This window comes from Ctenocephalides felis, unplaced genomic scaffold (assembly GCF_003426905.1).
Source record: "Ctenocephalides felis isolate EL2017-DRISC unplaced genomic scaffold, ASM342690v1 CF-g0.4_SCAFFOLD_01886, whole genome shotgun sequence".
Lineage (NCBI taxonomy): Eukaryota > Metazoa > Arthropoda > Insecta > Siphonaptera > Pulicidae > Ctenocephalides > Ctenocephalides felis.
This window is the reverse complement of record NW_020538040.1, coordinates 131,968,009-131,989,769: the sequence shown is the minus strand read 5'-3', so window position 1 is coordinate 131,989,769 and position 21,761 is coordinate 131,968,009. Positions and strand designations below refer to the sequence as shown.

The 21,761-nt window shown below is 29.3% G+C and overlaps 1 protein-coding gene across 1 annotated transcript in view; it reads left to right on the top strand.

Annotated features, from left to right (window-relative positions):
- The first annotated feature begins 3,956 nt into the window (after window positions 1-3,956).
- Window positions 3,957-21,761, top strand: part of LOC113375914 (leucine-rich repeats and immunoglobulin-like domains protein 1) — a 64,253-nt gene continuing 46,448 nt past the window's right edge. The window contains exon 1 of the mRNA XM_026615853.1: window positions 3,957-4,425. Coding sequence (XP_026471638.1) covers window positions 4,154-4,425 — 272 coding nt within the window. The 5' untranslated portion in view covers window positions 3,957-4,153. The remainder of the gene's footprint in view (window positions 4,426-21,761) is intronic.

The window sequence follows — 21,761 nt, the reverse complement described above, 5'->3', positions numbered from 1 at the left end:
AAAAGAAAAGTCGCTGGATAATAATTAATTCATTCAGCAAAATATATATATTTGTACCAGTACCAGAATATTGTACCAGTTTTTTAATGTTTTTCCATATTTTGTGTCTCAATTTTGACTATAGATTTATCTTCAGCGGTAAAAAGTACATTGCAAAACATATGTCACACACCCAATCCAAACAACTTTTTTTGTGGACCTGTGTTAATTTCAACCATAAAATTGATACAAAATTACCACCTATCAAAACTGAGTAAAACATATCAAAAATATTATAATAAAGAACAATTAAAAAAAAAAACAGCTGATATCGATCAGCTTATATAAAAAAAGCAGTGCCAAATTTCTTATTAACTTTCTTTTGTTTAACTATTATTTGTTTTCATTTTGTATTAATATTTATAAGAACTTATAATATACACTCGTAATTATATAAAATATATACTTTTTTCAGTTTTGTATTTGTTTGTTACAACTCAAATAACTACAACTACATACAACTCAAAATTTTCATTATTTTAAATAGTCATTTTAGTAGTCCAATCATTTTTTAAATATCTCGGTAATCGATCAATTAACTATTATTGCTTTTTATATACATTATACATTTGGACGCTATTGGGGCGCTCTAAATAGGTCAAAACAGGATTTTTTAAAATTTGACCCAATCTTTGGGTCAATGCACGGGACATCATAATTCATTTCCCATACAAATCGATCTGCCCTATATATATGTAGGGCCGGTCCTGGGTCCTCACCGCTCTTATGCAATTTTTTTTTCTAGCGCACCCCCCTCCCCCCAATAATTTTAAATGTTTTAACAGTTTATTATTGAAATTATTTAAATACTTTCGTAAATTATTTTAATTAATTTTCAATCATTTTGGATTTAGTACATAAAAAATTAAATATAATCTAAAATCTCAAATACATTGATTTTAAATTTATTTAGAAAATCGAAGCGATTCGGTAGATGATCATAATCAAATATTTTTAAATTTTTAATTTTTAGTTATTTCTCACCTATGTGTAATAATAATATTTAGGTTTTGAAACATTTTACTTATTTATTATGCGATTTATTCTATTGAGCAAATCATGCCAAGAAAACAAAAAAAACGAGTATTTCATTTTTAAACATAACACTCGTAATTCATTTTGGATTTTTTAAATTTTAATTTAATTTAATTTTTCATTATTTACAATATCCAAAACTGCATTGTAAACTTCTCCTAATTAATATCATATTGCCGAATTGTTCTATCTTCAGGTCTAGAGTATCAGATTGTTGTTTTAAAGTTAAATTTTTAACATATTTTAAAAGTATTGTATAAAGATTAGTGAAAGGTGCAAAGAAATTACATATTTCTTGAACAATATTGAAAAAAAAAACTAATAATATTTGTATCTGTATTATTTCTGCATAGTTAATAATTAAATTTAGAGTATGGGCACCACTAGGTATAAAAAAGCTCAACAATTTTTGTTCCAAAGTAAATTTGGCTTCCATTTATCACATTTGCTTTGCAGGTTTTGGGGATTGAACACTAGATCATTTTCTTTCGATTCCACGTTAACTTTAAACGAAGAAAAAGTTGAATAAGTAGTTTAACAATATGCAGAAGCAGAATTTACTAATTATGCTATTAGTTATTAGCCGGTTAATTGTTTCTACTGATATCACATAGCAAACTAAATGCTTTTCGTGTTTCTTTATCCATAGTTAAGGTAGATTGTTTATTATAACCTATTAAGTATTCTTGATTTTATATTAAAAATATATAAAATTAAAATACATATAAATTTCATTTCCGAATCTAGTGAGATTCATTTTTTACTAATCTTTGAAAATAAGTTAAAAATTTCACCTTAAAACAACAATCTGATGAGAAATCAAAGATGAATACAATTCGGTCCTTGCGATATCAACCAGGAGAAGTTAACGATACAATTTTGAATATTGTAAATAATGAAAAATTAAATTAAATTAAAATTTTAAAAATCCAACATGAAATACGAGTGTAATGTTAAAAAATGAAAGGCTTGTTTTTTTTTGCTTTCTTGGCATGATTTGCTCAATAGAATAAATAGCATAAAATCTCTAAAATAAATGAGAAAAGTGTTTCTAACCCCAAATATCAATATTGCACATACGTTAAAAATAATTGAAAATTTAAAAATATTTGATTATGATCAACCTGCGAATCGCCTCGATTTTCTAAAGTAAAATCAATGGATTTTATACACTTTTAGATATTATATCTTCCTGTAGGATAAATTATAGTAATGGGTCAAAAATCAAAATTGATTTTTTTTTGCATATCATCACCTTTCAGGGGTTTCTGAACATTTTGGCATACCTCAGAAAAAATAGATGTGTGTGTGTGTTTTGTATATCTGGGCGCACGGATCAAACAATTTGAATGTTTCAAAAATCATTCGATTCCTATTGATAGGGAGATGTGTTGATCAGTTTTTGGCAGAGGCAGGTCCAGCCGTTGCGGAGATATGGAGCAAAGAGCGCAGAAAATACCAATCGAGTTTTTGAGAGAAACGCAGTATCCGATTTGAATGATCTAAAGAACATTCAATTTGTAATGGTTGGGAGAAAAGGTGATTAGTTTTTGGCAAAGGCAGATCCAGCCATTTCGAAGATACAGAGGTAAACGTGCAAAAAAGCAGTTTTTGAGAGAACTAAGCGTTCGATTTGAATGATTCAAAAAACTTTCAGCTTGTTTTAACAAAATAATTGCTTTTGTAAAAAAAAATATTAAACATTTTTTTTTCAGATTTTTTTTTTAATTCTGACTAAAGTTCTGACTAATATACTTTAAACAAATAATTTCAACTTTGCAATTCAGTTTATATAATTCTTATAAATATTAGACAATGTTACAATATTTATAATAATCTATTTGAAAACATTCTTCGAATAATTCGTTACGATACGGGAAGTTCCTGCAATTTGCCTTAAAACCCGATGCCATTCACCACTAGTTGTGTACTAAATCTAGAATGATTAAAAATTAATTAAAAAATTTACTTTAATATAATATTTATATAATTTCAATGATAAACAGTTAAAACAGTTAAAATTATCAGGGGGGGGGGCGCTAGAACAAAAATTGTATGCGGGCGCTGAGGACCCCAGGACCGACTCTGTATATATATATATATATATATATATATATATATATATATATATATATATATATCAAAAAACTATCAAGATAAATATATATATATATATATATATATAATAACTATCGATTAAGAGATTGCCATCTATATCCTGTCAAGTTTAACCTTGAATCGACAGCCCTCTATATTGTCGAGTGTATTTTTTTTCTCCGCTCGGAGTGATGCAAATGAGTGAGAAAAATGAAATCCCTGACAGCGCTGACAGAGTGTCCAGAACGTTATGATTGATAAAGTTTTCCGCCCCCTGTTGATATATATCGCGTTCGCGAGCGCCGTAGATGCGGTTGCCGTCGTCATCGTCGACGGTCGTTGAACTCGACAGCGGCGAAAACAGTCGAATCGGGACGAAGGCAGACGACGGGAGACGACGGGAGACGACGGGAGACGACGGGAAACAGTGAACGCCGAGCGGTACACGAGCGGTACACGAGCGGTATGGCGTCCGCTGTGGCTGTGACTATGGCTATGGCTATGGCTGTGGCTGTGGCTGTGGGTACGTACTGTGGGAGCGCTGTGACGTCACGCCGACCCCCCTTCGCGGAGCGTACGACGACACATTAGCACGCAGCACACCATCTCGAATCGAACACAATGTTATGCCGAAGTAGCCGCTCGACGGCAACACGGACGGGCGTTCTCCAATGTACTCGCAGCGTCCGCACGACGCGGTCGTCTTCAGTTAGCGATGCCGATGTCGCTGTTCTTTCGAACCGCATCATTAATCGATGTGTCGTGCTCGACGATAACTGACAGTTACGCGATTCAAATCTGCCTCGTCGCGAATGCGTCCGATAGACGTTTCTAAATTTTTTTTGTTTCGTTCCATCGATTCATTCCTTAGGTCTTTCAAATAAAAACACGTGCGTTTATCCAGGTGTGTGCGACAGTGCTTACGGTCCATGTGTTGATCAAAGGTCCATGTGTGTGTCAAAGAGTGGCAATGCTATGAACGATGGAATTGTCGGCGGTTTTGACCGCGTTCGTTGTTATGACATTTGCGTCGGCGGCCGTCGCGCCGCTGGAATGGAACGTTACAAACAATTCGACTTTGCCGGCGGGAGCGGAGGCCGGCGGCGGGACAGTGTCGCTTTGTGCCTCCCCGGCTTGGGCCCTTCTGCCAAGCACCTGTCACTGCCCCAAGCGACGCGGCGACACTACGGTCATCTGTAGAGGCGCCGCACTGGAAGCGCCGCCGATTAAACCGCCACAGGGTTTAATCAAACTGTAAGTTGTTGACTTAGACGCTTTTCGCGTGACGATTATCTGTCAACTGTTAAATCTGTATACATATATATATATGCGTGGAGGGCTTCGAACAAAGAATCCAAATGTAATGATAAACCAAAAAGTTTTTTAATTGATTTTTATTTATTATCGACGTTTCGAAACTAAGTACGTTCTATTTTCATAACATTTGTTAAGAAACATGATCTTGATTAGATATAAACAAACCAAAACAATATGCTTAAGGAAAAATAATGTAATAGTTTGTTTATATCTAATCAAGTTTATTTTTTTGACAACTCTGTCGAAACGTCGGCAATAAATAAAAATCACTTAAAAAACTTTTTGGTTTTATATATATTTGGAGTATTTTGCATCCAAATCGTCGAATTAAAAAAAGGTTAAAATAGATTATATATATATATATATATATATATATTTATATATCATATATAATATTATTATTTATTATTATAATATATTCATATATTTATATATATATATATATATATATATATATATATATATATTTGTAATATTTTTGCAGCCCCACCGTCGAATTAAAAAAAGATTAAATAACAAAATTATTTATTCCATTATACGTTTCGACACTAGATGTTCATTCAGTATCTAAAAAAACATTTAACATAAATACACAGATGATAGTAAATATAAATATATAAAAAGAAGAAATTATACATACCAATACATATATAAATACATATACATATATATATATATATATATATATATATAATATACACATATGTCTTTCGAACAGGAAATCTAAATAAAAATAAAAATATTCTTTGAAAATAGATATTTATTTTCGACGTTTTGGAACTGTATTTTTTTTCTTTTTGTCAAAAAAAAATATATATACCTATATTTATTTATGTGTGTGCTTCGAACAAGGAATCAAAAGTAAAATTAAAAAACATGTTTTATCTTGAAAGTGTACATATATCATTTATTAACGACGTATCGAAACTATATACGTCCCATCCTCAGGATATCTGTCAAAAATGTTTCTAGAAAATGAGTATTCAAACTAATATTATAAAATGAATGAATATGAAAATCGAAATTCAAATTTAAATTTAAAAAGGAAAAAAATATTGAGAAATTGAAAAAAGACAACACCGTTGTTTACCTTTATAACTAATGTGAGATAACACTCACTGTATCATCAAATAATTTTGTTATACTTTTTCACATAATGTAATTTTTAGCTTTCAAACAAATTTTAAAACTAGAAATTACTATATATATATATATATATATATATATATATATATATATATATATATTTATATAGTTGTAATTTATTAGTGTATTTATTTAAATTAAGACTTCAATGTCTTATTTACAAAATTGAATATAATATATATAATAGTATTATTTGATTATGTAAACAAATATATATACAACAAGATACGTTCCAGAAAAAAAAACTGTAACTCGAAAAATTCACTTTATTATGAAAAAACCATGCTAAACGAAAATCACTATAAAACAGTCTTTTTTGTCACTTTTTAATTGATGAATAACAAACATAAATATTAATTTATTTAATATCAAACATATTTAATAAATTATAACAAAATTAATTTATCTCAATATTTTGAATATTGCAATTTTGCTATAGATAAAAATTAAAATTGATTTATACAGATATAATAACCTTTCTTATACTCTCTACTTTTTATTTTCATATTTTGCCATTGTGGAACTATAATTTTTTTCATAAATTAAAGATTTTGTGAAAATTGATTCTGTTATTTGTCTACTTTAAATAAATTTACGCTATCAATTATATATAAACACTAATTAAAACTTAGTTTAAAAACAATGATGTGCTCTTTGTTTTTATGTTTTAAACAAACTACCTTATCCACACATAAAATTTAGTTTTGATCATAAATAGGGAAATTCCCATATTAATCTACAAATTTCCATCATAGACATTGACAACTAAGAATTCATAACTGTAGCATTATACTATTGCAGATATAAGCCAATTATAGTTTAGGGTTTATAATTTCGTGTAAATGCAAAATTAATAATTTTTGTGTAAAACGGGATATAGGTGTATGTATGTATATATTATATATACATACATACACCATATTTCATGGGGCAGGTCTAGCGGTTTCGGAGATCTAACGAAAAAAGTAAAAAAATGCCATTTGGCGGTCAAAAATGATCATTAGACATATGCACATCAAATTATCAGATATTTTGTAGAGGTTTTAATAATAAGTATAAATTTTGTTTACGTTCCTATGGGTTCCGTACCAATGTTTATCCGTTAGACAGCGACGCGGCGCTTACGCGCTTTATATTTTGTCTCTAGCAGTTAAAGCAGTACGATTGCTTTGTTAAAAAGTTCAGAATTTCCAAAATATGGCAAAATAAGGAAAACATTTTTTTCAAACAAAAATTTTTTTTTCAAAAAAAAGTAATTTTTTGTCAAATTTATAGTTTCTCAAAAATCTAATTTTTTCACAAATGTTAATCGTTTATAAAAAAATAATAATTTTTGATACGGAAAGTTCCAGCAATTTGTCTTAAGGCACGATGCCATGGGCCCCACTAGTTCCATGTTAAGCTTCATTTAAAACGCGAAAAATTGTAATATCTAATAGCGGATAAACGGTTTGGCCGATTTTTGCCATTAATTAATCAGCACGATTCTCAACTTAATATCTGTTAATCGATTTTTGACAAGTCGCAATTTGTTGTTGATACGATAAATTTTTATGTAAAAATAAAACTGAAATTAAAAAGTAAAGTTTATTCTGAATTATTATTTTTTATTTCCAATTGCTGAATAACTATAAATATTTTTAATATATTTTTTGCCATGAACAAAAGCAATAATTTTTTCCACATTTTTCAAGTAACTGCATAATTTTCAAGTTCAGAAAAGTTTTTTTTTCGGTAGAAGTATAAATTTTAGTTTCAAATTCACGTTTGCGCACTAATTTTATGTATGGTTGATTTGAGGAACTTTAGCTGATAGATACATTTTTCTTCAATTTTACTGATCAATAGTTTAATTTAAAATTTTTAATGATTTTTGAATCTTCAAATAAAACAAAAAAGTTTTTTTTACATTAATGTATCTTGTAATGTTCTTCTAATTTTTTCTTCAATGTTACTGATCAAAATTTCAATTTGAAATTTTTAATGATTTTTTAATCTTCAAATAAAACAAAAAAGTTTTTTTTACATTAATGTATCTTGTAATGTATAGGAAAATAGAAATCGAGTTTTTGAGAGAACGGAGCATCCGATTTGAATGATTCAAAAAACTTTCTGCTCGTTATGGCAATATAATTGCTTCTTGAAAAAAATTTAAAATAATTTTTTTCCAATTTTTTTTTCTCAAAAAAAATTTTTTTGTATATCGAAAAGAATGCAGATTTTAATTTTAATTTTGGCTAAAGTTCTAAAGCTCACTTATATACTTTAAATAAATAATTTTAACTTTGTAATTCAGTTTATATAATTCTTATAAATATTAGACAATTCTATAGTATTTAATATTTATAATAATCTATATGAAAACATTTAATATTTCTCGGGCATATTTCGTTACGGTACGGGAAGTTCCAGCAATTTGCCTTAAGTCACGATGCCATACACCAGTAGTTTTATTTTTCTAAATTGGAAGCTTTCTTTTTAAAAATAATTACTTGTGTAAAAAAAATAATACATGCAAACGTACATATATAACTATATATATTATCAATTCTAATTATTATAAATGATTATAATTATTATAAATTATTATAATTATATAAATACTGTGATTTGTACTAATTTTGATTTCGGTTTCCATAGAACGCACTACGAATTAGCCTCGGATACGTTAAATCCGAGTTTCTTATAGCACGGGTTTAATATTACACGGTACAGACAAACCGCGTTATCGGAGGGTTGACTGTATCTGGAGAACTTCCAGCAATACGCTTATGATACAATGGCTTCATCAGTTTATGGATGTTATTATATCCTGATAAGTAGCTAATCGTACGGAACCTTCGTTCGACTCAGACTTTTCTGATTTTTTGAAACTTTACCAGGTCAGAACATTACAATTTGTTGTCTCCGTTCGTGCAACGCATAAAATCATGGGTTCGACGTCATCGTCACGAACATATAGTGTTGCTGGTATGAAGGACTTATGATGAATGACAAACGGCACAAATTATATTTGATCATATGCGCTCGAAGTTTATACGATAAATTATCAATGAGTGAATAATATTCGCATGTTCTAACGGCTCATCCGCAAATTTAGTAGTTGATGATTAACAGATTATTTTGGACCCGGGGTCCGGTCCAGAACCTACAATTATTTTTTATTACCTTCTGCTTATCTTCTCGTACGCGCGTAACAGTTCTCATGTGCCCTTATAAGAAATTTAAGGACAGATCCAATGTTGAACAAAGTGTCAAAATTATATTTGAAGTTCTCTTTGGAATTTTCCTCATTTTGGTTAAGAATGTCGTTTCACAATGGTTTTACTAATTAAAATAGTAAATTATCGATTAAAAAACATTTAGATTTGCGTTTCTAACAAGTATCTTTCAGCGTCAGAATATTTTTGTGAATGCATATTGAATTCTAACTACTATGAAACTTGGTCTGAAAACAGGCTCAGAAATTGAACTTTATTTGTTCGTTACATCGCATTCTTTATTTTTTTGTTTGTAAATATTAAATAATTGGGTGTTCTATGGTGTAATGTTAACCATTACTCTTGCAGACTTGTATGGACTTGTATGGACAATCTTTCCATTTTCAATCGAAAATCTAGATGAAAATATGTTTCCAATTGAAAATAACCTATTTCGGGCACTGCGGTGTGAAATGGCAATGAGAAATCTCTCACACTATTCTTCTCTGAATCGAGTTACCCTAGTCTAGGGCAGTACTTTCCCATTATTTTTTATATCATATATATATATATATATATATATATATATATATATATAAAGTGACATCTCAACTAATCCGTTGATTATTCCGTACATATATATATATATATATATATATATATATATATATATACGGATAATCAACGGATTAGTTGAGATGTCACTTTTTAGGAAGAAAATTTATTAGCATTTGACTTCGTGTTGATTTTACATTTTGAATTTTTATTAACTTTTCGTAGTGTAAGTTATAGTAATCGTAAAAAATCGAAAATGATAATTTGTTTATATATCTTTACGTTTTAGTGGTTTCTGAACATTTTGGCATACCTTAGAATAGTTAGCGCGCGTTGTGCGTGCGTGTGTATGTGCGAGGATATAAATTTTCGTCAACGATTCCGCGAACATGGATCAACCGATTTGAATAATTCAAAAAACATTTGATTCCTATTGATTGTAGACGTGCTGAACAGTTTTTGGCGAAGGCAGGCCTTGTCGTTTCGGAGATACGGGGCAAAAAGGAACAAAAATGGTATTTCAGTTTTGGAGATATCGGAGCGTCCGATTTAAATAATTCGAAAAACATTTTACTTGTATTGATGAAATGAAGAATTGGTGAAATTTTTGTAAAGGCAGATCCAGCCTCTCCGGAGATCCAATAAAAAAAAGTAAAAACAATGCAATTTGGCGGTCAAAAATGAACATTAGACATAAGAATTTTTAAACTCCCCCCCCTCTCTTGGTGATACGTGGTGATATATTCACAATTACCCCCACCCTTCCTTCCTTACCAAACATCACGTGTATTTTTAGTTTCAAGAAAAAATTGTAATTTTAAATTGATTTTTTTCGAAAATGTTTGATTTTTTTTTAAATAAGTAAAATATAAATACACGCTATATCTTACTATACCCTTCCCTCTCCCGCGTGATACTTCGTGATTTTTTGTCAAATCCACCCTCCTCCTAAAAACCTCACGTGATTAAAAAATGTTGCTTAAAAAGTTTTTTTCAAGTTTTTGCAGTTTTTTTTTAATAATGTAGTTTTCGGAACGGAAAATTGCAGCAATTTGCCTTCAGGTACGATGCCAAGCACCACTAGTTTTGTATTATATTGTCATCACATAGATGGCGTTTCGATGGAAACACTATCCATTATTTTATATTGTATTTTATCAAAATTATCTAATGTTACTAAATGAAATTAAAAGAAAAAACATTTTCTTACCTATTTTCAAGGTTTCGAACCAGGACATTATGCTTAGCAGTCTGCGTGTTCAAGTGTAATAGAAGTATAATGCACTTATTTTACTTCGATAATTGTAATTTGTACAAGTTAGTCGTTACCTTGGTCTCTAGGCTAACAAATATTAACAGTAATAAATTTCAAAACGATAGCTATTATTGATTAATTAAATGTACAATCGATGCATTATGAAATTATATTCTTCATTTAGTTCATATAAACATTATTAAAAAACTACAAAAGAGAATTGATGATAGTTCTATTTTTGTGGCTTAGAGATATTCTCTAGGCTTTTAAAATAATCAAAAAAAATATTCTCAAGTGAAGAATTTTATTGAGAATAATCTTTCCTATATTAATTTTTTATGCGATAAGTACTCAAATAAGTAAATTTCGATGGATTTCCATAAATATGAATGAAGTGCACTTTTTGCAAATGTATGCATAAGATAGATAAGATATACGGCTTTTCGTTTTAGTTTAGGGTTTTGATCTATAAACATTAATTAATAAATGAACATATTTAATGTTGATACTTTCTATAATGCGTTTAAATATATTTACAAGTGAAAATATGTAGTTAGTAGTTATTTTTCTTCTGCGTACTCTCAATATAATTCAACCATGTGAAAAAAGGACCGTCGTCTTTGTGGTACGATGTTTGCTTCTTAATAGACTGTTTAATTCTTAAATGGCAAACTTATTTTTATTAACTTCCCGAAGGAGAAGTTTATGTTTTCATCAAAAAAATCCGATTCGCTAATTTTATGCTTTCAACGTTTCAAGCCACTCTGAATCGAATGAGACCAAATTTGGAAAAAGTATGTGTGTGTACGTGCATGTGAACAGATTTTTTGACGTGAATCGACGTTTTCTCAAAAACGGTTGAACCGAGACCGACCGAAAGATATTGGTTGGGAATCGTGCTGATTAGTTTTTGGTAAAGATCGGCCGGGCCGTTTTCTTGTAATCAAGTTTAAAAAAATCGACGATTTTTATTATTATTTTTTGACGGTAGATACCACAGTCTTCTAGATCATACTAAAATATTACAGCCCTACGACAACTCGTTTAGCTTTAAAAATTCATCAAATTTTGCAAAAATTAGTCTACGTTTTAGTATCGTTCTTTTGGCATTTGTCAAAATTAGACCTTTGATCGACATTTTCTCAGAAACGCCTGAACCGATTTCAGAAATTTAAAAGCCATTTGATGTATCTCAATGAGGACTATCGTTTGTCAGTTATGTGAGACGATCTGCCAAACCGTTTCTTTGTAATTTGAAAAAAAAGTGTTAAACTTTTCGTTCACATTTAAGCTCAAACTACTACCGAATCGATTTTAAAAAAATCAAAAACTGTTCGAAAGATATTAGTTGGGAATGATACTGATTAGTTTTAGGTAAAAAATCTACTGAGCCGTTTTCTTGTAATTAACTGTTGAAAAAAAAATTTAAGCCGATTTTTATGGAACTTTTTTTTGGCGATGGTCATGGTCTTATAGAACTTACTGAAATTATTACGGCCTTACGACAAGTAGTATAATCTTAAAAATTTATCAAAGTTTGAGAAAATGAGTAATTTTTTGACATTCGTTAATATTACATTTAGAGGATTTACTTGGTATCACGATAGTAGTACTTGGTCTTAATGAACATATTAAACCATTAAAGTCCTGCGGAAACTGATTCAATTATATAAATCGTTGATTTTTGGAAATTTGCTTTCAGAAAATACTCCGAGTTAACGTGTTCGTTCGTTTTCAATTATGAATACTTTAATCGCTCATAAATTAATTTATTGTTTATTGATTAAGTCGATTATTTACACATATCGGGAAGTCCATGTAACTTGCCTCAAGGCAAATACCAATACCAACTAGTTATATTTTACATTTATATAAACACTAAATTACTCACAAACGACTATTTTTCACCTGATGCTTTGATATTTATAAATGGAATAAACAACTTGAAATCTTTTTGATTCAGGTTTTAGGAAATAAAAAATAATCAGCAACTTGAATTTGTTTATTAGTTTTTTTATTTACATAAATGATATATATATATATATATATAATATATGTAATATATAATATATATATATATATATATATATAATAGTAATATATATAATATATATACCTATATGTATATATATATATATATATATATATATATATATATATATATATGTATACGGTGTGATCAATTATTTAAATATCTAGTTTTTTGGCTATCTGCATAGTCTGATGGTTATGCATAAAATATGTTGTAGTTCGTTTTGATTTATATCATATATGACCTATCTGACCTTTTAGTACTTTATAAGCCGTTTAATTATTATTTTTACTAATGAATATTAGAATGCAACCCAATGGTTGTCCTTATTTTATTTTTGATACAGTTTTTGTTAGAAGGCAAACCCATGATTGTTCCATTTTAATTAAGATGATACAATTTCTTCGCAGTAATATCCGAAAGGGCTGTTTTTACTTGGAAATATTTTTTTTCTATATTTTGAAGTAAATATATTATCACTACTGCATGATACCAGGTTGCACGCAACTCGGGGTTTTAACTCTGATCTTTGAGTTTTCAAGGTTCTATCATCACTTTTCTAATAAGCATTAAGTTGGCAAAAAGTGTTCAAACATCCAAAAAGGTCTAATTTGGCTTTTGTGACTTATTGGACAAGTTCACCGTTTGTATATTAATACTTATGCTTGGTTTTCAGTAGATGCACTGACCAGCGTAATATGCTTTTTCAGAAGAGATACATAAAGCTTTTTGTTAATAAGATTCAATTTTATATTTTGTCTTAATTTAATATTGTCTAATATTTGAGAATATTTGAGTTATCAACAAAAGTTCTATATCTTTGCTCAAATCTGTGACAATTTTTTGAATTTGTTAATTACGAAGAATTTGCTTGAGCGACATTTACTTCATATATATAGTTTTTATATCAACTTCCAGAAGGAAAAATTTATATTTTTGTCAGAAAATCCGTTATGCTAATATAATTTTCTCTATGTTTCAAGTCATTCTGAATTGTTTGACACCAAATTAGGAAAAAGTGTGGGAATTGTACTTTCCACTCACAAGATCATACTAAAGATCAACTTCGTTCGTTTTTCTTCGTAATTAATTGTTTAAATTTTGTGCTTGATGAAACTACTATCATGATAGAGATCATAACCTTAACCAACAATATAATTTTATGAAATTATAAAATATTTAAACTAGGTATAAGTGGCATTTTGAGCCATGTTTTGGCTCTTGTATGTGCTAATAGCGTAGCCTTTTATTCTAAATTTTAATAAATTTTTACAATTTAACCACTTTTTGTAGGACTAAAATATTTTGGGATATTTTAGTCATTTGTTTAGATCTTGAAACTAATCGCCATATCGACCAATATGTGCAAAAAACTAATCAGTATGATACCGAATAAATGTCGTTCGAAATGTTTTTAAAGTCTGAAATCGGTTCAGATTTTTTTTGCGTAAATTTGGACATAATATCTGTAGTTTTCTGCTAAAAAAGAAGAATCGCCGGTTGTTTTCGGAAACTAATCATAACTTATAGGGGCTCATTGAAAGGCTTCTAAATTTTTGAAATCGGTTCTGCCATTTTTGAGAAAACTTTGACGAAAAGTCAAAAATCAGCTCACATACCCAAACACAAAATATACATTTTTCAAATATAACTTCAAACCAATCAGAAAAACACAAAAACATAAAAGTTGAATATTAATTTAGAACAATCGGATGAAATTTAAAAAAAAATATTGTCACAATTCGAAAAGTTGCTGATTAAGAAATTCGACAAGTCAATTATTTTTTATATCATTGAAATGAATATGTGATGTAAGGAACTATCTAAAATATTTAACTAAGATTAGAAAATAAATTGAAAATCATTATCTTAATTCTGACATTTATATTTTATTTTAACTTTAATATAAAGGTTACAAAATAAGTATAGCTTACAATCAACAGAAGTAAATCACTATAAAAACAGAAACATCTGCTAATAAATATCGATAAATTGATGACGCAATTGATAGTCGTAAATATATTTGAGCTTCGTGCTTTATATATATATACATTGGTATTCGATAATTCTGAATTTTTGTGATAGTGCGTTTGATCAGTTTTTTGCGTCAGACGAATTAAATTGCACAATCTTTGTTATTCTGGAAATGTTATATGATTAGTTTATGAAAATAGTTTTCGATCCATTTCAATTCAAAGACTGAGGTATGAAGAAAGAGATATGAACAATCCGAGACGTAAATGGTAAGGTTGCATTGTGAAAAAATGTATCAAAAATTATTTATCGATAGTCAAATTAGTGAAATATTGTTTGAAATCAAATTTAGGTCATGATCTAATTATTCCAGTTTTAATAACAATGAACATATTTTTTGTTTGTCAAAAGTTCATTTCTCTCTTTTTTTTCTGTTATATAACAGTCGATTCATTTCAAAATGGATCGATAAATGGACGTCGACACATATTACTTGGGACGGCACGACTATATCGTAATTAATTCTTACTAATCGTTCGATATATGTTAGCACATTTTTCGCTTGTCGTGGATCAGTAGTAAAAGCTTTGGACTTGCAACTTGCAACCACCAGGTTCCAGATTCGATCGCATTCACTATCAGCCTGATATTAAACAGTAGTATTATCGGTTTCACTTGAAATGTTTCCAGATGGAAAAGCCCGCCCCGGCATCAATATTAGTAAGGTGACCTACGTCCCAGTTTGCCGGACAATATTCCACTTGTGTCCCGGGTAAGACCATACGTCCCAGTTTGTCCGGTACAATCTCGGATTCCATGTCCGGCAGAAATATTTTCTACATATTTATTATCTCACGGATTAGGTCGCGATTACCTGCTTTCAAAAATATCGTAAATACAAGTACATTAAAAAATGCATCTGTTCTCAAAAAAATTTAACCCAATTTTATTATATTCATGTTCGTATTAAACTTTCAGTTGAAATTGTGTTGATTTCATTTGGAAAAGAGCAACAACAATGTTTTATCCTTATAATCTTATATCGTAAGTTGAGGATATGATTTTTTTTAACTTCCCGTAGGGTAATATAGCAATCGCAAAAAATCAAAAATGATTTTTTTATATATCTTTTCATTTCAAATTTTTCTGATCATTTTGGCATACATTAGAAAAATTGTATGTGTGAAATGTTATATGTGTGCAGATACAATTTTTCGTCGACGATTTCACGGATCAACCGATTTGAAAGGTTCAAAGCACGATTGCTCTAAAGATAAGTTTGAAAATTTTAAAAATTTCAAATTTTAATAAAAATTTGCGTTTTTCAAAAAATACATTTTTTGTAAATTTCAAATTTCTCAAAATTTTATTTTTTCAAAGTTTTTTATAACTTTTAAAGCTTTTTTTAAAATATTTCAATTTTCGGTGAGGGAAGTTTCAGAAATTTGTCTTAAGGCAGGGTGCCATGCACCACTAGTTAATTATTAAATCCCAAACTATTTAGTAGTTATCAATTCTTATTGATGTCAGATATACAATCAAATCCATTCAGTATTTATAGAACAAACTCGATTATCAATAACATTATTTTCAGCCGTGAACATGAAAATGCCAAAAATCTATTAACAATATAAAAATCAATCATGTGTGCAATGCATTTTAACTTCCCATAGGGTAGATATAGCAATCGGCCGTAAGTCGAGAATGAAAATTTTTGCATTTCTCCACGTTTTGAAGGTTTTTGAACATTTTGGCGTACCTAAAAATAAGAAAAAATAGATGTGAGTGTGTATGTATGTATGGATACAATTTTTCGTCCAGGTTTTCGGGCGCACAGATCAACCGATTTGATGGTTCAGAAAACATTACTACTGATAGAGAGATGTGCGTTTTTTGCAAAGGCAGGTCCAGCCGTTACGGATATACGGAGAAGAGTGAGAAATAAAATCGAAGTTTTTAGAAAACGGAGTATCCGATTTGAATGATCTAAAAAACATTCAATTTGTAATGATTGGGAGAGGTGATTAGTTTTTGGCAAGGCAGGTCAACTGTTTGGAAATACCGAGCTAATTGTACAAAAATGCATTTTTTGAGAGAACTAAACGTCAGAATGATAATTGCTTTGAAGGTTTTTGAACATTTTGGCGTACCTAAAATAAGAAAAAATAGATGTGAGTGTGTATGTATGTATGGATACAATTTTTCGTCCAGGTTTTCGGGCGCACAGATCAACCGATTTGAATGGTTCAGAAACATTACTACTGATAGAGAGATGTGAGTTTTTGGCAAAGGCAGGTCCAGCCGTTACGGATATACGGAGCAAAGAGTGTAGAAAATACAAATCGAAGTTTTTGAGAAAACGGAGTATCCGATTTGAATGATCTAAAAAACATTCAATTTGTAATGATTGGGAGAAGAGGTGATTAGTTTTTGGCAAAGGCAGGTCCAACTGTTTTGGAAATACCGAGCTAATTGTACAAAAAATGGCATTTTTTGAGAGAACTAAACGTCAGATTTGAATGATTCAAAGATTTTTCTGCTTGTTTCAATAAAATAATTGCTTTTGGAAAAAAAAAATTGTTTCAATTTTTTTTTTTCAAAAAAAATTTTTTTGTATATCGGAAATTGTTCAGATTTTATTTTTAATTCTGACTAAAGTTCTAATATACTTTAAACAAATAATTTCAATTTTGCAATTCAGTTTTATAATTTTTATAAATATTAGACAATGTTACAATATTTATAATAATCTATTTGAAAACATTTAATATTTCTTGAACATTTTGTTACGGTACGGGAAGTTCCAGCAAATTGTCTCAAGGGACGATGCCATACATCATAGTTTACATAGTTTTCAAAATTTCAGCATTTTCATTTTTTTTGATAATTCCAAACTGGTTATCAATTGTTTCGTCGTACACTACTAGTTTATTTCTGCATTGTTCGCTCATTGGCAAGTGCATTCAGTATTTATAAAACATAGTATCTCGAATTCTCGATTATTAATAAGATTATTCTTTTGTCGTGCGAAATGTGAAAAATGCCAAGAATTCAGCCGACAAGCGAGTCGCCCAATCCGAATGGCGCGCGATGTGTCGACGCGCATTAGGTCCGACTCGGAGCAATAAAACGAAAGTGAAAGCATCTATAAACCAAATCTGAGAGCGAGTTAATGAAACTCTGTCGTACTGAAAGCATCTGGTACAAAAAATATGTTTAATATCATATCACTTCATATTGCCCTCGCCTATAATGTATTTTTAGGTCGTGATCCGATTCTCTAATAAGACGCACATTTCGCGTATTCAAAACTATACTAAGCGCGCGATGAATTTACTTTACCTCTTGCGATGTTATTACTGCGTTGATTGACTGCGTTTATTCGATATTTCTACGATAAAGTAAATTTTTGTCTTTTTCCGTAGTGATGATCTATCATACCGAAGTATTCTGCTAAAAGTCGATATTTTTTTTTATCAAAATCGATAATTTCTTTTTTAAATATTTTTGTATTACAATGATTTTTGATCATTTTGGCTTATCTTCGATAAAAATGTATGTGTTTGTTCATAGTAAGTTTTGTACGTATTTTCTTAAAACATATTAATATCTCTACTATTTAAAAAAATCATTATTTTCATTATATTTGAGAATTTCAATTAATTGTTCAGAATTTTCAAGAAAATACAAAGTTCAAAAAACAGACAGTATTTATTGAAAATAAAATAAAATACATTAATAACTAGCGGCGTATAGCATCGTGCCTTAAGGCGAATTTCTGGAACTTCCCGTTTCTTAATGAAATATTCGAGGGATATTAAATGTTTTCAAATATATTATTATAAATAATGTAACTTTCATTATTCTTATTTTATAAAAAGTAAATAAACAAAGCTTAATCAAGCGGTTTTAAAATGAAGAACATTGTCTAATATTTCTAAGTATTGCATAAACTGAATTTCAAAGTTAAAATTATTTATTTAAAGTATGTAAATGATGTTTAGAGCTTTAGCTGAGATTAGAATTAAAATCTGGCTTATTTTTCGATATTAAAATTTTTTTTTGAAAATTAAAAAAAAAGAAATACTTTCCTCAAAAGCAATCATTTTGCTAACACAAGCAGAGAGTTTTTTTATTCATTCAAATCAGATGCTTAGTTCTCTCAAAAATTGCCTTTTTTGCACATTTAGCTTCATATCTCGGAAACGGTTGGACCTGCTTTTGCCAAAATCTAATCACCATATCTCCCCATCATTACGAATCGAATGTTTTTCGGATCATTCAAATCGGTCCGTTCTCTTAAAACCTGACATTTTCAGCAGTTTTCGCTTCATATCTCCGAAGCCGCTGGATCTGTCTTCATTAAAAACTAATCAGCAAGTCTCTCATCAATAGAAATCGAATGTTTTGTGAACCATTCAAATCGGTTAATCCGTACGCCCGAAATCGTCGACGAAAAATTTCTCCACACACACACACCTATTTTTTCTGAGGTGCGCCAAAATGTTCAGAAACCCCTGCAACGTAAAGATGTGTAAAAAAATTAATTTTCGATATTTGGCACATTACTGTAACTTACCCGACGTGAAGTTAATAAAATAAGTTAATAATAAAAATATAAAAAGCACGAAAAACAGGTACCAATTTTCTTATAAAACGGAACGATCCAGAAATTTGCTTTCGGGCACAACGACATACTTATGTAGTAAGTATAATATATTTTTTTTTTGCTTATGTAGTAAGTATAATATATATGTTTGTTTGAATATGTACTTTATTTCCCATATTTTTTTTTTTGTAAAATTTTATTCACCAATTTAAATTACCAGACATGCCCAGCGGTTCCGAATGATCCAAACTAAATTCTATTCAACACAATATTGTTAACGCCTACGTTTTATCTTTAGCTTCTACTTCATTTATTATTAGAAGATCATTTATTTATCATATTGAGGAACTTGAGTGATAGATGGATAGATAGAACTGCGGAGTCGTGTGATAATATTTTCTCTACCATTTCTACTTTGCCGGAAAAGGTTGGGATGGACAGCACTTCTTGTTATTATAGAGAGAATTCTAACAAACATGTTGCTTTTTACCTAAACATATGTGATTGAATAACATTAAGGACAAACAAGCCATTCTGGAACAGAACTGAGATTTTGTAATGATGGGGAGAAGTGGTGATTAGTGCAAAAAATGGCAGTTTTTGAGAGAACTAAGCATCCGATTTGAATGATTCAAAAAAACTTTCCTGCTTGTGTTTGCGAAACTATTGTTTTTGGGGAGAAAAAAATTTCAATTTATTTTAATTTCCAAAAAATATTTTATTGAATAACAAGAGTATTAGTTTTTTTTTATTTTATTGGCTTCCTCTAATTATACAATTCGCCATTTACAATACATCTTAACTCAAATACATATCATAATTCTATACTCAATTTTACATATACATAATTATATTTTAATTTTAGATCTAACTAAAAATTCATATATTACTTTATAGCTATTGTTATTGCTAATTAATTTTCTACATTCGAGAATTATATGTTTCAGAGTACCTTCTTCCTCTCCACATTCATATTTGAGTAATCGGATTTTAATTCTAATTCTAGTTAAAGTAGTAAAGCTCACTTACATACTAACATAATTTTAACTTTGCAAGTCAGTTTATATAATTATTATTAATATTATACAATGTCCTTCATTTGAAATTTGATTGATTAAGTTATGTTTATTTAGTTTTCTGTAAACATATATAAGTTACAGTATTTATAATAATCTATTTGAAAACATTTAATAATCCTCGAATATTTTATTACAGTACGGAAAGTTCCAGCAATTTGCTATAAGGCACGATGCCATACACTTAGTTTCATTTATATTTTGATACTAAATCTTTTGAATATTTTTTTACATAACTTTATTTTGTAATCTGTTTATACAATAGCAATAAGCAGAGGTTGCTAACAAAAATACAATATTCACAATATTGACTATAAAATGGTAGATACACCCAATGTTGTATCTTTGAATCTAAATGATCCTTGGAATTTAAATTTCCAAAGCAGGTTGCTCACACCTGCTATTTAGAGATTATAGCTGATTTTATTCGTATGGTTGCTCCTGAATAAAATATGTACAATTAGCATTCGGCAAGAAAACGGAGCTCCCCAGAAATAATTGAATCAAATTGTAAGTAAAATTGGGTCGAGATTCCCCAAAAATGTGATATCGTCGTATTTACAATGATCTTATTTATAATTTACTTGACCTAGACAAGACAAAATATGCAAGCCGTCGTTTTTCGTCACCTTTTTATAAGATTCATGTTATTTTGGTATATTCTTATGAAAAAATAATGTTTTTAGGTAAGTACATAAGTTAAATTATGAAGATCTTATTATTTTCTAATTATTAAGAAAAAAACTAAATAAATAGTTATTAGATGGGAATCTTTTGTATAGATAAAATATTATTTTACTACCGACCTTTACTTAAAATTTTCAATTTTGTTTTTTTTTTGGCGAACTTCAAGTCAATATTTTTGTTGGATGCTGATGTTACTTGTAGTTGAATACCTTACGCCGAAATTTTTGAGTTTGTAATGATCATTTTCACGCTTTTGTCTTCAATACTTTTAAACGGTTTAATATGTTTTTTTTAAATACTGAAAGTACAGATTGAATTGTGTTTGGACGTATTTTCGTTTTATTATATTGGTCATGAAGGTGACAATCTTCATGGCATTGAGCTTTCACACGGGATGGTTGCTACCTCTGGTAGAAGGGGTAGCGGAGAGTTTAATGGGACTAATTGTCCACTTGGAAACGAAATATATAAATAACGTTGCGAAACAACATATTTAAAAAATAACCAATAAATATATCATCTTCAATTAGAACTTAGAAACAAATGAATAGTGTAATTAAAACTACAACAAATACATATAAATACAAAACAAATCAGTGTTTAATACAGTCCACAGCTGCAAGGGTTAAATTTTAACCCAACAATACAACCTGAGTTATCAAAGGAGAGTTTTAATAAATTTTATAACTATGGGTTGTATATAAATTGTTTGCTCAAACTACGTGTATTAAAAGTGCAA